The 23471-nt window shown below is 33.3% G+C and overlaps 2 protein-coding genes across 2 annotated transcripts; both read right to left on the reverse strand.

The window, feature by feature from the left end:
- Positions 1-1579: 1579 nt before the first annotated feature.
- Positions 1580-3130, reverse strand: LOC127788246 (protein JINGUBANG-like). The gene is made up of 2 exons (XM_052316356.1): positions 2406-3130; positions 1580-2317 (listed from the first exon to the last, which is right to left on the reverse strand). The coding sequence occupies exons 1-2, from the start codon at positions 3084-3086 to the stop codon at positions 1730-1732; spliced, it is 1269 nt and encodes a 422-aa protein (XP_052172316.1). The 5' UTR covers positions 3087-3130; the 3' UTR covers positions 1580-1729.
- A 6034-nt stretch (positions 3131-9164) lies between these two features.
- On the reverse strand, positions 9165-10806 carry LOC127787948 (metalloendoproteinase 2-MMP-like). Its single transcript, XM_052316037.1, has 2 exons — positions 10243-10806; positions 9165-10070 (listed from the first exon to the last, which is right to left on the reverse strand). Exons 1-2 carry the CDS (start codon positions 10646-10648, stop codon positions 9355-9357), a joined length of 1122 nt encoding a protein of 373 aa, XP_052171997.1. The 5' UTR covers positions 10649-10806; the 3' UTR covers positions 9165-9354.
- Positions 10807-23471: the final 12665 nt, after the last annotated feature.

A 23471-nucleotide genomic window follows, 5' to 3' on the forward strand; every position in this document is an offset into this window, starting at 1 on the left:
TTGGTGGAAGTTAATGCTAAATCAAATTTAGTAAAAAAGTCTTAATTTTTTTTTATTAAAGATGAATTATTATTTGATGAGATTAACTAAGGCTTGGTATTGATTACTACAAGATGGTAGATTGTTCTGGGAGGATTCAATTAAATCAATTAAAAAAATTGAGTCTTACACTAATCTTCCATGATTACCTTTAAACATGATTACTTTAGATATTAATCCACTTTACTACTGTCTCCTAAAGTACTCAATTCATAGAGCCTAACTGTCACGCCACTGGTAATATATTCTTTAGAATGCCAATCGATGATTACTTATTTTATTTGCAAGCTTTTATAATATTAATTAAAATATGGCTTGAAAATAAAATTAAAATAAATTAAATGCCGTGCATTTTTTATATTCTCTATATTTTCATTTAACCCCAAATAAATAGAATCTTAGTTTAAAAAAAATACTGATTTAAAATGCTTGGTTAATATATTAATATTTCTTTTTATTATTTTATATATCAACAATACAATAATAAAATTTTACCCAAATTTATTTTTCACTTGTAGATAATTAAAGTTAAATATAATTATTATTAAAGGTAAAATTTGATAACTGTTTCTAATATGTGCAATCATTCAATATGTGTCTTTTAACAATAATAAATTTTCAATAAAGGTATAATTTGCTACATTGTATGCCTTCTTTATTATATATCCGTCACATTTTCTTGCCAATTTAATTGTATCTTTTGTAATAATTATTATTATCACAGTTACATAATAAATAATTTAAGAGTCATATAATAAAATATTTAGAAATATTTATTAATATTTATCTCTGAGTTACATGTAAGGTGACCTAGTAATAAAAAAATAAGAGAAAAAAAGAACAAAAGATAAATTGATTGGATCAATTATTCTTTCCTCTTTTTCCTTTGAGTTCGGCCATTGTCTTTTCTCTCATCTCTCACTGAAGAATCGAGTCTCTCGTTGGTCTTCATCGTCTCGATCGATCTCGACCTTTCTTCTTTATTTCGATTGGTGACCCTCTAGTTGCATTCGACCAATATTTTCCCTTCTCCAACCGATGACCCCACGACTAACCCACATTTCCCATTCCTCTTTATTTCGATTGGCGATCTACAAATCGCGATCGACCCAATCTTTCTTTTTTTCTTTGCTCCAATCGATAAATCATATTTTCTCATTTTTTTTGCTTTAATCGGCAACTCACAATCTATCTATTGGTAAGTGTGTAATCTAGTAACCGTCGGACTTGATGTTTTGTTACTTTATTTTCACGTATTTAATAACAGTTTGTTATACACTTAATATTAATTAGATAATTACCAAATATACATTATAAAAATTAAATAGTTAATAGGCTGATAAATGTGGGCACTTCATGACAAGACAAGTGTGTGTAATAAATCTCACAGCCACGCTTTCTAAATTATTATATTTCTCAATCAATCTTCTTCCTTACAATAATCCAAAAGAGATATTAATTATTATCGATGATGTGACTAAAAGGGTATATATTAACTATTTTTACAAGCTAAATCCTAAGTATTATACAAAAACAATCATAAGATTATAGAAATATTACTGCTAATTATAAAATTATTACTATAAGAATATCATCATTTCCATGAAGAAACAATGAAGTAATCTTCCACTTTTATGTACAAAAAATTCCCAAAAAAATTAAAACCCATAAAAAAGGAAAAGGCAATTAATTAAAGGGAGGGAACCCATATTTGCCAGACCTTAATATCACAATCCAGGCTGCCGCTATACACCTTATAGCAAGTCCCATTTCCAGAGCAGGAATTGCTATCACCACTACTACTACAGCTACCATCCACAGCTGCCGTCAAACACTTCACCGGCCCTCTGTGCCCTTCGAGCACCGCCAAACAACAGTAACTCCTCTCAACCGTTCTCCTCCAAATCCTAACCGTTTTATCCGCCGATCCACTGAACACCACATCCGCCACCACCGCCAGGCACAGAATCGCCTTGCCGTGCCCTCTCAGTGCCCCGGCCACCGCCATGTACTCGCCGCCGCCGCCGCCGCCGCAGCCTTTTTCCCAAACAATTATGGACCGATCACAGGCGCCGGAATAAAGCACGGACCCATCGGTGCTAAGAGCCAAAGCATTTACGGCCGACTTGTGCTTCTCTAATGTTGCCACCAGGCTGTGCTTCTCCTCTCCTTCTTGCTTCTTCCACACCTTTATCTTCTTGTCCGCCGAGCCGGTGTAGACGAACCCATCGGTCGACAAAGCCAGAGCGTTGATCGCGTCGTCATGCGCGTTCCGGACCTGTCAAATGAGTTACTATATATTATTTTAAATTAAATTTATCTAATTTAATTATCTCAATCTTAAATAACATTTAATTCATACGTACCGATTCCAAGCACTTGAAGTCGGCGGTTCGCCAGACCTTGAAGGTCCGATCCCAGGAAGCGGAGTATAGCAAGTAGCCGTCTCTCGACACCGCCAGCCCCGATACTGTGTCGACGTGGTGCACCCAAGTGCACTTCTTGTGGCGCCGGACCTCCACATAGTTCTTGGCGAAGAAGAGCCTGGCGACGCGATCTTGGACTGTCGGTAATGTGGCCACGCACTTGAATTGCTGGTTGCCGCCGCTGCCGGCGTCCAGATCCATCTTCCACACCCGGATTTTGTGGTCCTGGTGAGCCGTGAATAGCTTTCCGCCGAGAACGGCGAGGGCCTTGACGGCGCTATTGGTAGAGGCGACTGCAGTGCCGTGGAGGGTGGAAGCCGGGGAAGGGTCACGGGGCCATATCCGGAGCTCGCCCTCGGATGTGCCGCTGAAGAGGTGTTTTCCGGCGAGGGAGAGGGAGAAGATGTGGGAGGAGTGGGCGCGGAGGGTGGCGGCGCAGTGGTGGCGGGAGGCGGCGGGTTGGTCGTGAGGCGGCGGCGTGAGGGAAGGAACGGAGGGGAGGCTGGACTGGGAGTAGAGAGAGGAGGAGGAGGAGGACTCCGAGTGGAGGTGGGAGGACGGAGATTGGTGGGTGGAATCTTCAGCCCTCCGGCAAGGGAAAGGGCACCGGAGAATTCCCATTTCTGAAGATGGAAGGGAAGAATAATCTGAAAAGATCACAAGAGACTGTTTATAAAGGAAATCCATATGAAACTGGGGCGTATCTTAGCGGAATGCGGCGCATAATAGAAAAAGTAGTCAACCAATGCGCTACGTCCAAACCCTTCGCTAACTCAGTTGACTCAATGATAAGACGATTCATCCGCTTGTTACATCTAAAATTAAATATTTTTGGAACGAGTTTATTTATATATATATATATATAAAAAAAAAGTTTAATGCATAATTAATGATTAATTATAAATTTATTTAATATATGTTTAAAAATAATAATTATGATATCTTTTTGAAACCAAAATATCTCCCCAACTCAAGTAATAAGATAACACGTGCATTAGCATCGGTTTTATCTTATGAGAATTTTTAATCTATTAATTATTTTTATTTATAATAATATTTTTATTAAATATTTAATTCGATTCCATCCGTAACCTAAAAATAAATAAATAAAAAATGGGGGGTTGGTGGGATGGAACCCAGAAGGTTCCATGAAAGGGTCGGATACAAGTTGTGTGCCATTGAGAAGGGTTAAAAGTTTTTTTGCTTTTGGAATTTGGATGGTTTGAGAATTCAGGTGAAAAATCTAGACCAGCATTCACCCACTACTATGCTAAATAAATTAATAATTAATTTTTGTTTAGCCTAATCCCGCATCAACCCATCATTATGTTAGGAGCCAACCTAAATTTAGAACCACTCCGTTATTAAATAAAATACTTATGATATACAAAAATATCTTTAAAAAATTATTTTGATATTTTTAAAATGTTAAAAAATATTTTTAGATCAATTTCAGTAATGTATTAAAATTATTTTCAAATTTACAAAGGATTTGAGATTTTTTTTTATCTCTAATTTAAGATTTTTAATTTTATGTAGAGATGTTGAACTTTGACTCATTTGAAGGTTAAAACAGAGATGTTGAATTTTTTATTTTTTTTATTTTAAGACACATGTTAATATTAATTAGATCGGCTTTGAGTCAAAGTTCAGCATCTCTATTTCAACGAATAGATAATAATTCTATTTAAAATAAAAATAAAAAACTACGCGACAAGTCATTTATATGAAAAGACTTGAAAAAACAGCCAAATAAATGCATGCTAGTGGGACCAGTAGTTGTAAACCTAGCTAGTGGGCACTGTCCCCTCAATCTTAAAAGAGCCCTATCATGAGGGGGGCCCCCCCCAAAAAAAAAAAATCAAAATTTTAAACAAATATATAAATAAATAGATCGAAATAGTCAAATTTTATGATTTATTTCAAACGACACCAAGAAATTTTAGATTTTTTATGAAATTATGATTAAACTCCAAGTCGATGTCTATAACAATAATTACACTAAATAAAGTATTTTAAATTATATAGACTTTATTATTTTCATATTTTTAATTAATTTTGGCCATTCTGACATTTCAGTTAAATTGTTTTATTAAAATTAATAGGTGTTGTTATATATAGACTCGCTAATTCAGTTCGGTTACTAAATTGAGGAATGACCGATAAAATTAACCGAATGCTCACCCAACGTTGTTCCATCGATTTACCGCACAACCAAACAAGCCTGAATCATCACCGGCCGCGGAAGCAGCAGCGCCGTTTGCGCGTAGTAGCGCACATAGTTTTGGGGAGAAAGACAGGCGAAAACTGGTGGGCCATCGGATTAAGGGTGGTGGCGACTGGCCGCACGCGGTGGAGGAGGGCTGTCTCTGCGCTGGCCATGTTTGTCGTCGGCCAAGCTTGTCAAATGGGCCCGTCTACCCCAATTTTGGTACTTCGCTTTTGTACCTTCCCTTCCCACAAATTGCTCTCTCCACTGACTCACTCCAATCATATATATATATATATATATATATTCTTTTATAAATTCAATCTTAAAATGGCATTATCCTTTCAGGTCCAGTAGTGATTATGAAATTATGTTAGACAAATTGGATTGTTATTTTAGGGTTTAGATTTAGGGTTTACATTATTAGTTTTTGAATTTTATATTTTATAATAAATTAGTTGTTATATTTTAATTTTTATTATTATTATTATCATTAAATTTTTATTTTTGTTACAATACAATTTATCTTTTAATTTTTCATTAAATTCTATTCATGAAAGCTAGCGTAGTATATGTTAATATAAACTTCAAGATAGGAGTTTATATTAATTTTAAAATTAAATAATTTTTGAGTTCATATTAATACATATTTGGTTAGTTTTCGTTAATAGAATTTGATAAAAAAAAGTTATTGGAGTCAAGATTCCAACTCAACATTTTTGAGTGAGATTTTGAGAAGAGTTGCCCTTTAAAGAATTGAGTATAATGAAAATTATAAGTTATGTCCTGCGCCTGCGGGGAGGGGAAAGGGGTCGTTTACCTTGGGTCAATAGTTTGAATTAGCTTATTTCTAACTCATGAACTTAGCATATACAAAACTATATGATAACACCTAATTTTTTAGATTCAATGGTTCGATCTAGGATTAACATGCATTGGATGTTGTCTATGTCACTAGAGAAATATTCAAAAACGACATTGTTGCTCTTGTGGCATGGTTACAATTATTATATGATTGAGTATTCAGTCAGTTTAGTTATCAAATTAATTGAATTATTCAAATTGGATAGAATAATTTTTTTTTAAAAAAAAAATGAACCGAACTAACTGAATAAATGCTCAATTAATCCAAAAAATTGAAAAAAAAAACTTTAAAAAATCAAACCGATCATAAAATAAAAAAAAATAAAAAATAAAAAATTTATCAAGAATGATGTTGTTTGTGACATTTCGGTCCATTCAGTTATTTCATTTTTTTCAATATGTATACCGAACTAAACTAAAATAATCAAAACATTCAAACTTAGAAATCGAACTGAACTAAAATATAAATTGAATCAAATCGAAAAATCGAACTGTCAAATGTAGACTAACTCGGTGTGACTATTTCGGTTTAACATATATATTGCTCACCCCTAACAATTACCACTCACTTTGTATAAAAATTCTGTACAAAATTTAAGTTTGGGATATGCTTAGTCACAAGTCAGTCACACCATGCCCTGCAGCATCTGTGGGGTGGCATTGTCTTCAATATCTCTTATCCATTGTTGTGGATGGAAGACATCAAAGAGCTGCCGTTCCATTTTGGCATGCTGTTTGCTTTGAATTTTTCTTCTTCTTTTCTTTTTATTTTGGCTTGGTTGCCTTGCGGCTATTGACAAATGGGTTCTTCCAAGCTCACTTTTTCTATTTACCAACCCCACATGATTGATCATATTCCCCAATTGTACCACTTTTCTGATTAATTTCTTCTCTTGTGGGCCCAAATGGTAAGGATCGTTGGATCAAAAAGCATCACGATTGTCCATCCTAAGACTGGGACCTGGTGATAGCAATAGGTTTGAATCAAGAAGAGACTTCATTTTCAAAAAAAAATTAAAAAATCAAAGAAGCCCTAAAATTTTCTGCTTTGCCGTTTCACATTAGTAAGCCTTTAAATTTCAAAGTAAAGCTGTGGAAGCTTCGGTTTGAGTATTCTGAAATGTGTTTTTCATATCAAATCATCGTTAATCTTAGGTTAAACTCATATTATTGTCTTTATATTTTTATTTTATTTGTTTGCATAATCAATTAATTTTTTTATTATTTTAATTATATCTCCCGACTATACATTTGAAGTCAATTGCACACTTTACTAATATTGAGTTAGAGCACGTTACACACACGCATTAAAATATCTAAATTATCCTTGATGTGCATACAAACCCTCGTTGTCGACGACCATCTCATAAACTAAATCACGGTATACTTGAAATCACCCAAATTAAAACTTAATGACTTCAACTATAACAATTAATATAACTCATAAAAAAAATAAAAAAAAACATCTCGACATTGATCAAATTTTTTATTTTTGAGTTTTAAAATAAAAACTTAAAAAAATTGAGAGTTATCAATTAGACTAACCCACCAAAATTATTAATTTGCATGATTAAGACCGATGGAAAATTACTAATTTTATTTGAAATTTAGGTCAACAATCGATTTCACATTAAAACTCAAAATTGAAATCAAACTAACTTTGGCTAATTTCAATTATTGTCAAACCCTAATCATTTTTATATTGAAAAGAAATAAAAAAAAAAAAATCATCCATCCACTGTGTGACACAAGAAACATGAGGGCTATGAGAGGGATTGGTGAGTGGCTTCATTATCGCTAATTAAGGCTAAGGTGTAAATCATTAGGTAGACAAGTCTTAATTAATACCACATGGATGCTTTGGGACATGTCACCATGGATAGCTGTCCTAATTGTCTGTCCAATGTTTCACAATTGTCTGAAATCAAATCCCAAAGAAAATCTAAAATAAGTCACAAAAATGCTATTTTAATACTTAAAATTTAACATTTTATATTAATATTTTTTTATGCCAAAAGTACATTTATACCCTTGAATTTTTGTGTTTTTTTCTTATGAAATCTTTAATTTTTTGTGATTTCAAAAGTGTCATTGAACTTAGACCAACAACACATTTATGCTCTTGAACTTTTTGTGGTTTTAAATATACATCTGAATTGTATAAAATTATTTATTTAAATATATAATTAATAAGTGATAAGCACGCTCATTGACATGGTAGATTTTTGGCTTCTCCTCAACCCCTTTCTTTTTCTTTAGTTGCGTCTCATCTCTCTCTAATGTCTCATTTGATTGGGTTACGTAGGCCAGTTGGGTCAGACGAATCATTAACGTGCCTAAGTCAATGATCATCCCATTGTTAGGGGGATGAAAGATAAGGCTAATTTGGGAGTAGCATTTTTTGCAAGAGATGTTGATAGGGGAGACGTCGGAAATAAATAGTGAGCTAAGGAGACACCAAATAAAGATGAGATGCCAAAAAAAAGAGAGAGAAAGAGTTCAGGAGATGTCGAGAAACTACCACGTTAGTGCGTGTGTATATCATTTGCTAACAAGACGTTTAAATGAAGGGTTTCGCTCAGTTTAAGAGCACATTTGGAGTCACAAAAAATTTAAAATTCCACAAAAAGAAAAATGTAAAATTTTAAATATATAAATATATTTGTAATCTAAGTTTAGAAGTACATTCAGAATAGTGAAAAATTTAAGGTTCACAAAAATATAACTCAAAAGCTTAGAGGAATAAGTATACTTTTTTGGCCATATTTTTTTTATATTTATATGTATATGACATATAATATATTATATGATAGATAAAATATAAGAGGAGAGAAGAAATACTCCAGCTATAAACCAAATCCAAAATACAAAAACAATCTTTCTTTCCTTTACAATCACAAATAAGAGAGGTTTGTGCTAGAAAAAATATTCAATACAACTATGATACCACCTCATCATACTAATGTGATAATTACAAGCGAATCATAAAATATCATGCATTGAATATCTTCTCCCCTTTGCTAAGAACACCCTTTTAGATGGCCTAGAGATTCAAAGCTATGATGCAACTGATACGAAGATTAGCCTGTAATTTGATTGTGATGATGGCCCATTGGGATGGGGAAGGGCAATTTGATGGGCCGGATATGAGATTGAAACTGGCCTGGTTTTGCAAGAAAATGGGCCCCTTCTTGGGCCTGACAACTAACCCAGTTTAGGAAACCATAATGTTCGCTAATGGGCCCAAATTATCTTCCTCCTCTGGGCCATCCTGAGAAGGCTTTTGCATTTAGATGATACAAAAAGTCCACCTGCATTATCACTATAATAAATTTATCAAGTGAAAATATTACCGTCAAATCATCTGAATGTACAAGAAAGAAACCAATTAGAGTGCACAAAAAAATTTCGCACAAATATTTCGAGATCTTATTAGAATTAAAATTATTTATAAATAATATCTATCATTTTTATATAACTCCAAGAGAGATTTGTAAATGTCATAATTATTCAATTTATGCATTAGGAGGGACTTCCAAGTTAGAGAAAATTTATATTTTTTTAATTCAAAAAATTATTTTGAATTTTAAAATTTTCTTGATAATTTAATAAACTGACACAGCATAAACAAAACAAACTTTCAAATAAAATTAAAAAGAAATAATGGTTCAACATACAAAAAGCAAGAGGGAAAGAATATCATCACGTGCAAAACAAAACCAATTACAAGACAAGACACGTGTCGGTATCGTCCTATAAATAATACAACACTCTGAATTATTTATGTATCCAATAAAAAATAAAACAAAATTTAATTCACAGTGTGAAAAACAGAAATGCAACGGCCAATAGCAGCCGCCGGCTCCATGATTGACTCACGATGTGGGGCGCACTAGCACTGGTGTCTCTCTCCTGACTGGTCGTTGTGGACGTCGACGACCCATTGTAATTCGGGTTCGACCCGTACAGAAACTGGATCCCCTGGACATCATCGGTGACGAGCTCGACCCGCTTCGTACCCGACGAAATGGTCGGGTACATGATCGCCCCTTCCACCGACGAGTGACCCAAACCCAGCAGATGCCCGATCTCGTGAACCGCCACCGACTCCAGGTCCACGGCGGAGCTCGAGGACGCCGTCGACACGTCCCCGTCGACTACCCAGTTCTCGTCGAGGTCAAGGTGGAAGCGCCCGCTGGTCGGCGAGAAGGCGTGGGCTAGCGTCCCCAGTACGCCGTCAAAAGGCTCGCCGTCGCCGTGGTCGCCGCTGTAGAATCCGATCCGGATGTCCGCGGAGTAGTACGACGACGTTTCGCTGAAAGTCATGGGTATAACCGCCGCCCACCGGTCGAACGCGCGGCCAAAGATGGCCTTGACCTGGTCGGAGAGCTGGTTGTCCGGCAGAAACGCGTAGGTTAAGTCGCGCTTGCTGTCCGGCCAGCGTGGCGTCCCGGGGAAGAAAGCGTAGTGAGCCACGGAATGAATATGCCCATTCGAGGTCGTAGCTTTCCCGGACTTCATGGAGCTGGTACCTGTTGGGAGAAACATTGAGACTGAAAACAATAAATATCGTAGCTTTGAATGAATGAATTACATTTAAATCTAAGCAAAATCCTAATTTTATCTATCCTAATCAATTGATTGAATCGCCGAGCATGAAGCATAAGAGTGAAACCCATCAAAATATCCTAATGTTAACGGTACCGTTGATTATATCGGCGACGCCGCATCGGGGGCGGACAATCTGCTTGAGGGTGGGCTCGTCGAGCTCGCCGGTGACGTTGAGATTGTAATTGAGCTGGTAGGTTCGGATCGCCGACTCCAGCGCGTCGTCGAAATCGTCGGTGAAGTTGGCCCAAGAGGTGTTGATGTAACCGAAGTACTGGAAGTAGTGCTTCAGTTTGGCCAAGCCGTCGGCCCTTTTCCCGGGGCTGCAGCCGGCAAACTTATGGAAGCCGTCCCAGACGCCGTCGGTGGTGTTGGGTATCAGCGACTTCGGGATGGACGATATATTAGGAAAGAAATGAGGCAAGTGAGGCAGAGCAAAAGAAGCCGGAAAAGCCGAGGCCAAAAAGAAAGCCATAAACAGAGCTGCAGAAAGCCTCGCCATTTCTGCGACTCGATCGAAGGTTGAAGATTGAAACGAAGCGGGAAGATGAGAGAATAATATATATGCAAAGGGTGGGCAACGTACGGCGAGGCTGACAAAGTAAAGGGGCTTTTGATTTGTTCGTTAATGGAAGCCGCGTTGAAAGGTCTGCGGGTTTGGAGTTGAATTAGATGCTTCTGCGATGGTGATATAAATATTGTAATCGGACGGCCATTGTCGCGAAGGTCAAGAGATGGGGGACATATACAATGGCGTTCAACTGCTTCCACACCATGGCATTGTTGCGGCCTCACCTGACCTCCAAGCTTCCGAGTGGCAAGTACTTGGGGCACTCTCGTGAGGCTGAAAAATCTATTAATTTGATGGGTAGTAATAATAATAAACTGAATTTAAAAAATTAATTTAATTGAAATAACTGCAATTATCCAAATGAATTAAAATAATTGAATTTTGCTAAGACCAACAATTTTAAAAATAAACTTATCATTATTACAAAGACTCGTTAGTAATAGAGTTAGAAGCCTGCGGCCTAATCAAATTAGAATCCCTATTTATTATGCCCTTTCGTGGTTTAATAAGATGTGATTGGAGATAACAGAGCATTAGATGGTTTGTTATATAAATAAACTAATAAAAAAGGAAAAAAAAAGAAAAGAAGTAAAGAATGATTGATTAAATTAATTGGCATCTCAATTTAATATCGTGACTGAGTGATTATCGAAACATACATTGAGAGCTTGAGCCATGTCCTTTTAAGATTGAGTAAATTTTGAACAAGTTTGAGATCAAGAATAATTACTAGATCCACTCCACTTTAGACAGAATTAATAATAATTAATTTTAAATATTATTAAATTTCATATTTATTTATTTAATATTTTATTATTATTTAAATACAACAATATATATGTATATATATTTGGCACGAGAGAATGTTTTGATTAAGATTTATGAGTGACTTATAAAGAGTGAGTGATATGCAAGGAGTAAGTGACTTCTAAGAAAGAAATTAATTAAGGATACACTAACCTTCCGCGCAAGCCTTCTCTAGTGCTTAAATTAGTTTTTGGATGAGTGTTTAGAATGTAAAAAATAAGTAAAGTTATAATTTAAACAGGGTTTTAAGTATATCCTTATTAGAGGATTTATGAATCCTTTGTTTATAAAGAAGAAGAGCCTGACAAGTAGAGGGAGAGTTGTAATCCACAACAGACATTTTGGACTCTCTTCTAGATTTGTAGGAGAAGATATTGAAGGCTTGCAAGAGTCTTCGAAATAGTAATGACTAACTAAAGCGTGAATTCTCGAAAAGAACTCTTGAAGACCTTGAGAGAGGCTTTCGAGTGAGATCATTTAATTGTCTCTTGGTCTCAGTTATTCAGTTTTAGTCACTCAACTGACATCTCTCAACTCTCTCGATCATCCAATAATTTTACGTACTTATGACATTTTTTCATGAGTTTTTTTCTTCGATAAGTTGTTAAGTCTCTTTTCTTAACTTTAATTCACTTTTTTAGACACAACAATTTTAATTGAAAATGTTGTTCCCATGCAGAGATCTCATTCATTGATTTTTTCTAACTTTTTATTTTTAAAAAAGTATGAGATTTGCATCCACAAATTTCATAAAAATTACTTATTATGTCTTAGTCATTGTCCAAGGGGGCTTGTTGACTTTGACAACCTCTCCACCAACTTTGCTCACTCAAAAATATATTCTATTTTTGGTTTTTGAATATAGAATTTTAAAATATACATATATATATTTGTATATATCATCCAAACAATTTTTTTTTTTAAAAAAAAAACATGTAAATAAAAATTAGCATTCAAAAATCAACATATTTGTGACACGCTAAATTAAGTTAATTAACATCTAACTCTATAAAATAAATTAAATAATCATCAAATTCAATATTTAATTTAATGTAAAACTTCACAAAATAAAACAAAAGAATAATAAAATATGGCATTCAATATTTTTTAGAATTTTTTAAATATTTTTAAAATATAACCAGAGATGAGCCGCTACCTTTAGACAGACTGAGGACCAATATTTGAACACCCCTAGGGCCCTACTTGGTTCTTTCCCCTTCTGTTAAAAGACTATCCAATTATTATATTAATTCTTCATATAATTAAATAATATTAATTATAAAATATTAATGAATATAAAGACTTGGGTGGATTCAAAGTCTGGCTCTGGAATGACATTAAAAGAATAAGTGCTTGCAGGACACGTTCTTTTGTTTGGGCACATTTCTTACCTAAAAGAATAAAAATACTGATTAGGTGTGATAACGTGTTGAATTGCAATTTGTATGGTATTAAATTAAAAGACTTATTTTGTCAAATGAAATGGGCTATAGCCAAAAAAACGACTTGTTTAAAGTTTAAAGTTTAATAATAATAATAATAATAATAAGATTTGATACGTTGTAATACACAAGGATAAAATAAAATAAAAATTAATAAATTAATTAATTCAAATCAAATGGGATGAACCAGAATGAAAAGGATAGCGGCCCGCGCGTGGGGCCTCCCCAAAGACACCCAAAAGGGCATGCGAAGGCCCCGGAGCCCCTCGACCTCTCGATACTTGCAAGAAACTCCCCCGACACTTCATATCCCTAAAACAACGACAATACATGAGATTTTCGTAACGTGTAAACTAAATAATTTTCATATTCAAAAAACTTTTTAAGAAAAAAAATAGATAATTATTTATAAAAAATTATATTACAAAAGGACAAGATAAATGTCATTTATAAGAATTATAATTTTAATCAAGTTAGGAAAAGTCAAGATAAATATTATCTGTAAAAATTATAACTCTAGACTTTTTTGAATAACTCCATGGTCTTCTATAAATAGGTAGACACCCATTTAAAAAAAAATACATCTCTAATATTGGTGCAAATATTATTTTTGGATTTTCATCATACTCAGTATTTGATTTAATCATCGAAACATTTGCGCGGGAACTCTCTTGCACCCTCTGACTATTTCTTTCCTTACAAACTCAAGCGGTTAAACGTCAAACGTTTCTAATCAAATAAATTGATTATTGTATTTTGACAATAACTAAAACATATTTGATGGCATTTACCTAATAAGATAAAATAAAATAAAATAAAATAAAAAGAAACATGTTTGATGAAGGCGTTCAAAAAGGGTTTCAAAAGACCTATCAAAACAGATTGGTGTTAATCGTTGTTGTTAAACTTATTGGTGAGTATAACATTTTTCTTACACAAATGGTGTTTAATCATTCTCCCTTGATGTAATTTAACAATCTGATAATGCTAATGTAGCACTTAATTTTAATATTTAATTTTGTAAGTGTTAAAAGTGAATGCGAAAGATATGATAGAGTCCATCACAATTGACTAAATTCATATTTTTGCTTTTATATATTTAAGTTTTTTTTCGTGTAGTCATTTAAATTTTTCGTTATTTCAATTAAACACATATACTTGTATTTTTAAGTCAATTTAATTGCTTATACTTTGACCTTTTTCCTTCTTTTTTTTTTTGTATAACAATCAAAACTTTTTGTTGTTTTGACCTTTGATGGCCCAAAACGTTTTTTGAGTTATTTTTATAATTTGCAAAACGTTTCGAGGGCGTTTTGAAAATTATAAAAAATTATCAAAAATGCTTTTCCAGCGATTGATTTCGTCTCGAACCAACCTCTATATAACCAACATTATCTTCTTCAATCTTCTTCTTTTATGTTCATGACCCCTATCATTTACCTTTAGCAATTTAGCCCTAACCCTTAAATCTATTTGCATTTTTTAATCTTGACAATTATTGACGTCGTTCCCTCACCGTTGCTTCTTGCTTGTTTGGTGCTCATGTCGTCGTTGATCGAGTTTTGATCTCGTGATTATTGTTCCCTTTCTCAGTCGGTCGTTCTCTCTCGCACTCATTGCTGATTTTTTTTGTTGCTCGGTGCTTGTGTTGCCGTCGATTAAGCTTTAGTCTGACGGTCGCTAGTCGTTCCCTTTTCTCGCACTCGCCTCTGATTGCTTCCTTAGTGCTCTCGCCACCAATTGCTTCAATGCTTCTTGGTTCATGTTGCTCATATGTAGGTAATTTTTGTTTTAAAATATCATCACCTCATAATACTATTAGCCACAATTTAATTAGGCAAATTCTGGTCAGATTATATCTATAATCTCTTATAAAATATCATCATCTCACAATGAAATCATCAATTCAATCATGAATTGCTAAAATTCTATCTTTTGTACAAGCATTTGTGTTTGGGAGTTAAAAAATACTCAAATAGAAAGTCAACCTAAAAACGAAGGCTAAATTAATAGTATGTATTATGTATAGATAGATAGACAAGCATTTATAATAATATATGTTAGAATTATAAATACTAATATTAATGGTGTGCCTTAATATTAATCAATTTAACCTTGAGATATTATATTATTAAAATATTAATTAATACTATAATACTAGTATGAAAATAATATGTTAATGTTAATATAATAGCATATAAGTTGTTATAGAGTAAATATTATAGTACTCTTTTACTATATTAATATTTTCTATACCATATTAAAAATGATATAATTTTAACTTATAATATATCAATCTAATATAAATGTATATTAGTGTTGATATTCATGTGAATGTCAATATTAATATAATATACAGTAATAATATTAATATTGATTAATAACTCATTTCCTTATAAGTTGTTATAATACTTGTTAAATGCAATGTTAATTATATTGACATTTGTCAATATGTAATGAAATGTGACGAGTTCATTTCAATTAAATAATAATAATCTTCTATATTAGTCTAACATACCTTGTACGTACACAAGTGAAATAAGTGTGTATTGGTCTTCATATACTACAGTCTAGTGAAGGTCTGGGTCAAATATTGTACTTCGATTTGGGTTGGGTTTAACTGTTTTTAAATTTATAAATTATGAGTTAATTGGCATTTTACATCTTAGAATTATTAATTTATTTAATTTCTTTTACAAAAGGAGGTGGTGCATTTAGGTACTTACCAAGTTATTAATTTAACTCATAGGTCATATATATCTCATTCAACTTCAAGTTTAGAATCTAGCAGTAGTGTTGTATCAAAAAATAAGAACGAAAAAAATAGTCTGTCATGAAAATATGTGACTAAAAGTGAGAAAATGATAGAGTGGGGGTAGTTCGAAATAGACTTGTAACATTTGTGATTTATAAAAATTTGAGACTTACACAAAAGTTAGAGCTCATCTAATTAAATATCAATGGGAAAGAGATTGCTTGTTGTAAAAATGTGAGTCCTGAAATTATAGCTAAAATGAAAAAAATTGAAGGATAAGTTACAGAAAGACTGTCAAATTTACAACCTAAGCAAGTGTCTTTATCAAATAGTAGTGTTTATATGGAATATTCTTTGTCTTTACATGAACCAAGAGTTTATAGAATAGTTAAAGAAGAGAAAAGTCATTGATTTATCTATTGCTAGAGTTTTTAGCATGCAAACTAGAGCACAATTAGATGTTGAGATTGTTAGAATATTCTATGCTAAATGTTTGCCTTTTAATCGTGCTAGAAATCCATATTATTTGAATTTTTATTCATTTACTACTATGGTTGGATGCCTCCAAGTTATAACAAGTTGAGGATTACATTACTTCAACAAAAAAAAAAAAATATTGAAAAATTGCTAGAATCCATTAAAAGTATTTGGTTAGAAAATAGTGTTAGCATTCTTACTGATGGTTGGAATGACCCACAAAGAAAACTTTTGATTAATTTTATGGTTGTTTGTGAAAATGGTCTAATACTTATTAAATATGTGAATTGTTCATATGAAATAAAAGATAAACAATTTATTGTTAATTTGATGAAAGAGGTAATAGATGAAATTGGTCACCAAAAAGTTGTACAAATCATTACTAATAATACTAATAATGCTACTAATTACAAGGGAGCTAGGAAATCATCGAATGTATGTTTCCATATATTTATTGGACTCATTGTGTTGCCTATACACTCAATCTTGCTTTGAAAAATATATATATAGCTAGAAATTTAGAAAGTAATCAAAAGACATATAATAAGTGTATTGGACCAATGAAATGCATGGAAATGCTTTAGTTATCAAAAATTTTATAATGAATCATTCAATGAGATTGATCATGTTTAATTAGTTTAGTTCTTTGAAATTACTTGCAGTTGCTGACACTTAATTTGCTTTTATTGTTGTTATGATTAAAAGATTTAAGCTTCTTAAACATGTACTTGAAGCAATGATATTGAGATAATGACCAAGAAAAAGCTTGATTTATTCATGAATTGGTTGTGAAGGAGGATTAGTAGAAAAAAATTAATTAGATTCTTGATTTCACATCACCTATTTATGACATGATTAGAGTTTGTGATACAAATAGACCATGCCTTTATTTGGTTTATGAAATATGAGATTCTATAATTTTCAAGATAAAAAATATTATTTATGATCGTGAAAGAAAGCTACTAGGTGATTTTTCATCATTTTATCATGTCATTCATCGTATTCTTCTTACTTGTTTGACAAAACATAAGGTAGAATCCCTCCGCATAAGTATGGAAAAGTCTCCAAAGAAAGAATTAAGTGTTTTAGGAGACTTTTTTCTTAATGAAGATGAGTGTGTTATTGTTAACGATGATTTTACTATTTTTTCTCTAAAAAATTGATCATTTAGAGATCCAGATTCTATCATGAGCAAGTATGGCACATAATCTAAGAATTAGCGGACATACTATGGTTCATGTGCTCCTTTGCTTTAAAAATTAGCTTTTAAAATATTTGGACAACCTACTTCTTCTTATTGTATGTGAAATGAATTGGACTACTTATTCATTTGTTCATTCATTTAGAATAAATAAATTAACTCCAAAATGTCCAAAGAATTTGGTCTTTATTCATAACAATTTCCGTCCTTTATTAAGAAGCACCTCTCAATATTATGATAATAAGACAAAGATGTGGGTTTTCTCAAGTTTGTTGATATTTCCTTAGGTAAACTAGAGTTGAAATCTATACTCTTCGATGAATATGTTAATCAGTCTATAGAGATAGGAAACAATAAACTAGATAAATTTTTATAAATTGTATTATGTTTGATTTTGTTTTTAAATTTACTATTTATTTTTAATTACCTTGTGTAACGTCCCGCTTTTCCGAGTGTTAAATAACTTAGGAATTTTGAGAATTTTTTTTTTCAATATAAATCATTTCCCGACAACCTCGTTTTACCTTCTCAGCATACCAAAATAAGAATCAATAAGCTAAGACAGGTAATCGTCACATATGCGGAAGTTTAAAATCGAAACCTGATATGGTACATAACTGAATTTACTTAATCATAATATAAGAATCTATACCATCATATCATCAAATATTTAATTACATGGAGACTTAACATAAAGAGATAACAACTAAGTATCTCAAATGATACAATCTAATGATACCTCAAAAATACATTAAACCATAACAATTATACATGATCATCAATATAATAATATATCCTGAATCCTCATGAGGAAGCAAATACCAGGACAACTTGCTAAATCTATTGGTCACGTTACCCCGTGCCGTCATATCTCAACCTGCTTCTTACCTAAACTACAAGTCTCAACTGGAACGTTGAATGTTCTAAGGGCATAACCCATTAGAAGATGAAACTTCTAATAAGAGTCCAAAAATATATATATGGATGCATAATACAATAACGTGAACAATTATTTGCCCTAGTGTAACTTCCCTGACCCACAAGCCTGGCACGAAATCCTAGGCAGAATCTTGGCACCTCCGGTCAAGATAATCCTAACGTTATTCCATCAATTGCCCTTAGAGAATTACGGCTACATTATCGGGGCGACATCCCATTCCTATGTACAAATATCAATATGTCAATAATATCGAGCCATACAACATCATGACATTCCATGCAATATGACAAAATGATCATAGCATTCATAAATATCATGCATATATAAGCAATCATATCATAAATATAATTTCTTGGAATAAAACCACTCACCTTAGCACGAATTTTGAACTACCTCGAAAAACGTACATAGCCTCGATTTGTATGCCAACCTCGAAAATAACAAAATCGTCAAGATCCTTGGTCAAATCACTTCCTGGCCAATTATTTTCAAGGAAAAATCGATAATATAATTTTTCTAGATTTTTTCTCTATTTTTTTTCTATTTTTCTTCTATTTTTCATAGTCATCAATTCTTCAAAAATTCAAAATAAATATCCAATCAAGAAATTTCTTCAATGTTTACTCATAAAAATTCCTAAAATAACATTTATAACCTCCATAAATTTTCTGGGAAGTTTTTGAAATCTATTCCTATTTCTAATTAATTTTCTTTTAACAAATTCTCAATAATTATTTTATCATGAAATTTCTAAAATAAAAATTCATAAATATAAAATATTCATTTTTCCTGTATTATGGATATTTTTCCATAATTTTATCTCTCTTATTTCTATTTTTACTCTATTTTTCTTTATTTTTAATATTTAAAAATAATAAAAATTATCTCCAGTCATCTTCTCCAGCGCCGGTACACCGGAAAATTAATATGACTATATTAAAAGATATCTTACCTTGAGTGGATTACCCTGGCCAAATTTGAGCTTGAAACAATACCTGGAAGACTTCATTCCGAGCAAATATCAGTTCGTTTCCGACGAGATTCGATTTTTTCCGGCGAAACTCCGATCACCCCTCAAATGAACTCCAAAATCCCTCAAACTTTTCAGAAATGACCCTCACCTCATGGGCAACAAAAGCCCTATGGTTTGGTGCCTCAATTTGTTCAAAAACAAGGTCGATTTGAAGCTCAAATCTTGCAAAACCTTCGGCCACTATATCCTCTATTTATAGCCAAATTCGAACCCCAAAACAATAGATCTCGAGCAACCCAAGGCCTCTGATGTCTCTTCTTGTATTTAATGAGTCCAAATCCTATCGAAAGTTGCCTCAAAAATTGATTTTCAGTGGGTAAAAATCTAGTTTCTTTCGACCGAAAGTTTAGCTAATTTCGACCAAGCCAAGGCCAATTGCTGGCCTAGACTCGACCCAAGAGCATCCTAGATTACTTTCCTCGAGTCCTTCGCCACCGAATTCAGTGATGGGAGGTGATGGAGGAAGTTTGGTCGACCATGACAGAATTGCTCTTTATTCAATTTTACAAAATTGCACTTTGACCTCAACTTCTTCCCATTTTGAACTTTTGGTCATTTCCTTGAATCCCCTGAGCTTCCCAATAGTACTATTACGACCTACAAGTTCAATACTTTTCATTGCATCCCCAAAAATTTCAAAAAAATGTTATTTCGACCTCTTTTCGGTAAAATTAAGAAATTGTACTTAGGCTCGAATCTTCATTTTTTGTCGTAAATCCTTTTGTTTCATCATGAAACCACTAAAATGTTGTTTCTTATGAAAAACTGAAATCCCCTCAAACTTTTGTTGACTTCCCAAAAGTCGTCTATAACAATTCGGTATTGCAGCCTAATTGATAGTTGCATTTTAATTGTACCGAAAATTGTTTCCGATCTCATATCTTTCGATACCATAAATCATGCCTCAAAATACTCATCACGGCCATATCATTTTCCTTTGGCATCTCGGCTCTAAGCAACAATCGATTCGATCAATTTTTCAGGCTATTTAGTTACTAATCTTTTCCAAAATTTTGTTTTTATAATAAAACGCTTATTTTCAAATAATCTTAATTGCTTGGGTATTACACATTACATTTTAGTTTTCTATTTTTTTGAAAAATATCATTTTTTCATTTTTATTTCGTATCAAAAAGTTTCCTATTTCTATTTCTAAGCAACCTAAAAAAATTAAAAAATATATAGGGATTTTTTTATAAATATAATTTTTAATATAAAAATTATAAAAAATAGTTCAAATATTATACAAATAAATACAAACAATAAACATAAATTCCATAATGCATTGAAACAAATATAAACATAAAATTCACAATACATTCAAACAACTATCAACAATATTTACAAAGTTGTACCATCTTTATAAAAAATTCAATTTGTTGTAATTGAAACAAATATTTTTTATTTAATTAAAAAAATAAAAAAACACATGTCAACAAATTTGTTAAAAATAATGAATTTAGATGTATAATTAAAATAACAAAAAATACATAAATAAAATTGACTTGAAATTACACAATTTATGAGTATTTTTAAAATAAGAAAAAGTTTGAATATTTAAATAAAAAAATGTACAATTATAGAGGTGAAAATATATATTTTGTTAATAAACCGAAAACACATATCTAAAAGTGTAATTGGAATGGACGTACGTGAAAAAAACGGCGGTTGATAAATCAATGGGATCACATGGTAGTAGCTGAAATCTGTTGAAGTTGAATTGGATGGATCACCTATACACACACACACACACACACAAAACGCGTCCAGACAGGTTGTCTCCTCTCCCTCCTATCCTATCTATCCTTCCTTCTAGATATATCTCTGTTTTTCCAATTTCAACTCCTCCGCGCGCCTCCATTTCTCTCTATCTATATATAAACACATAAAAACCTAAATATAAACCAAAAGCTACGTACCTCGCGACCTCCATCAAAGCCTCCGCGCGCGCACATATAGTCCGTGACGCTTTTCTTGGCCGGCCGGTATAAAAGGCCGATCACCGGATCTATAGCATACGGAACCCTCGCCGGCCCGATCCTCCCCCCTGAGAGAGAAAGCCATCGACGTCGATCGTCTCTCTCTCTCTCTCTCTCTCTCTCTCTCTGCTCTTGCGGGAAGATATATATAACTTATAGAAGAGAAATGGCGGTAGACAGCGCCGTCGGGAAGCAAGGCCTCTTCGAGAAGAAGAAGCTGTCGGAGAGAGTCAGCGAGAAGTTAGGCAAGACGAAGGCGGCGGCGTCCACCGGCATCCGGAAGGTCAAGGACGGAGCCTCCTCCAGCGCTTATTGGATGAAGGTCAAGTACCATGACTTGAAGACCAACCGCAATCTCAAATAAATTAAATTTAAATTCATTGCCTGTTTTGGTACTGGTTTTTCAAATTCAAAATATTTTTCTTTGTTTTTGAGTTTTGTATCATAAAACCAATTTCCAAAACCAACTCCAGAGAAAGCTCGTGCATTCTCTGAGAATGAATTAATCCGCCTCCTTTGTTGCTGCTTTCTCATCCTCCTCCTCAGAGTACTCTTGATTGTTCCGTAGCATTCATTGTATTTTTGTAGTGTTCTGATCTCGTTTACAGAAATGAATTTTTCACCTATATGCATGCTTCCCATATATATTCGATTGGTGATTTCCTTTGTGATTGATTGCTCCATCTCCATGATAAATGCGGATATGATTGTGTTATGGATTTTCCGATGAACCAGAATTATCATAAGTACGATTGTGTTATGGATTCTATCAATGTCCACGCAACCTTATTCTTGCAAAGTAACTGTTTCCATAGTATATATGAACTCATTGACAATTTCCATCGATCAAATAGGCTATAGCCATAGGTTTTATATATAGCGCTATTGAATTTCATAAGCTAATTAAAGTCATATAGTTTTAGTTCAAAATTTCAACTTCTCGCCAAATTTGCAGTTTCAGAAAGAAAATTGGCATCCACAAGGACCACAACTATCGGAATAATGACTATCTACAGATAGATCGATAGCTTATGCACTCAACCTAGGAAATAATGCAATGCAATATATATATATATATATATGGCACTTGCATGCCAATTACTCATTGCTAGCTTGAGTTATACACACTTTCGTGTGCAGATCATATATATACTTATTAATTAACATAGAGCGTCCTCCACTTTGCTAGGGTTAGGAGAAGATCATATCTGTTGACGGCCTTCCCTTTTCTATTTGAAAAGATGTTTTCAATAAAAGAACCAGTGACCGTACGTCAACAAACCTTATCGTTGCTATCAAGGCTCGCCCTCTAAAATACTTACCAATATATATATATGCAGTTGATCAAATCCACATATGCAGAGCTAGAAGACAATTTTGTAGGGATGTCAAAATATTCCTGAAGGATGAAGACGGATACAACTTACGAGCCCAACCACATAACCAAAATTGTTCTGCTCTTCACACTCGCGTCAATTGTTCACCACAGCTTCTACTCCAAAGTTCAGTCCCACTCACACCAACACATAGAATGACGTGCATGATAGCATAAACAAGCCATGGAACGCTAACCTTGAGGTAAAGAACGCCGCCGCCGATGAGGTCGTTGAACTCCGGCCACGACATCTGGCGCGGGAGAACTGGAAGCACGTCTTTCAGGCGAAAAGGCACCTTGAGAGCTTCGCGAAAATGGGAACCAAACCCTATCCCCAACCCTAGAAACCAAACTAGCTTGAACAACCACATAGACGTCGATGGATACGACGGAAATCTATCGTAGAGATTATTATATGTATAGCCCTAGCTTTTGAGAGAGGATTGAGAAGGAGCGTCGTCGTGGATGGAGGTATATATATATATACGCACACACATATACATATAATATATCGTGGAGATTGTTATATGTAGAGATTATTGAGAATGGCCAAATACGATTACTCTTTTTCCAATATATATCTCAATATACATATAGATAGATTTATATTTTGCTTTATAAAGATATATTTACATAACATTTCACCGTATGATATAATAGGAGGGGGGCATTCTTAATTTCTATAGCTCCCTATTATATAAAAATCAAAAGAAGATTTACATGTCCACAATCTTTACTTTATTTT

The sequence above is a fragment of the Diospyros lotus genome, chromosome 13, assembly GCF_014633365.1.
Source record: "Diospyros lotus cultivar Yz01 chromosome 13, ASM1463336v1, whole genome shotgun sequence".
NCBI classification, from domain to species: Eukaryota; Viridiplantae; Streptophyta; class Magnoliopsida; order Ericales; family Ebenaceae; genus Diospyros; species Diospyros lotus.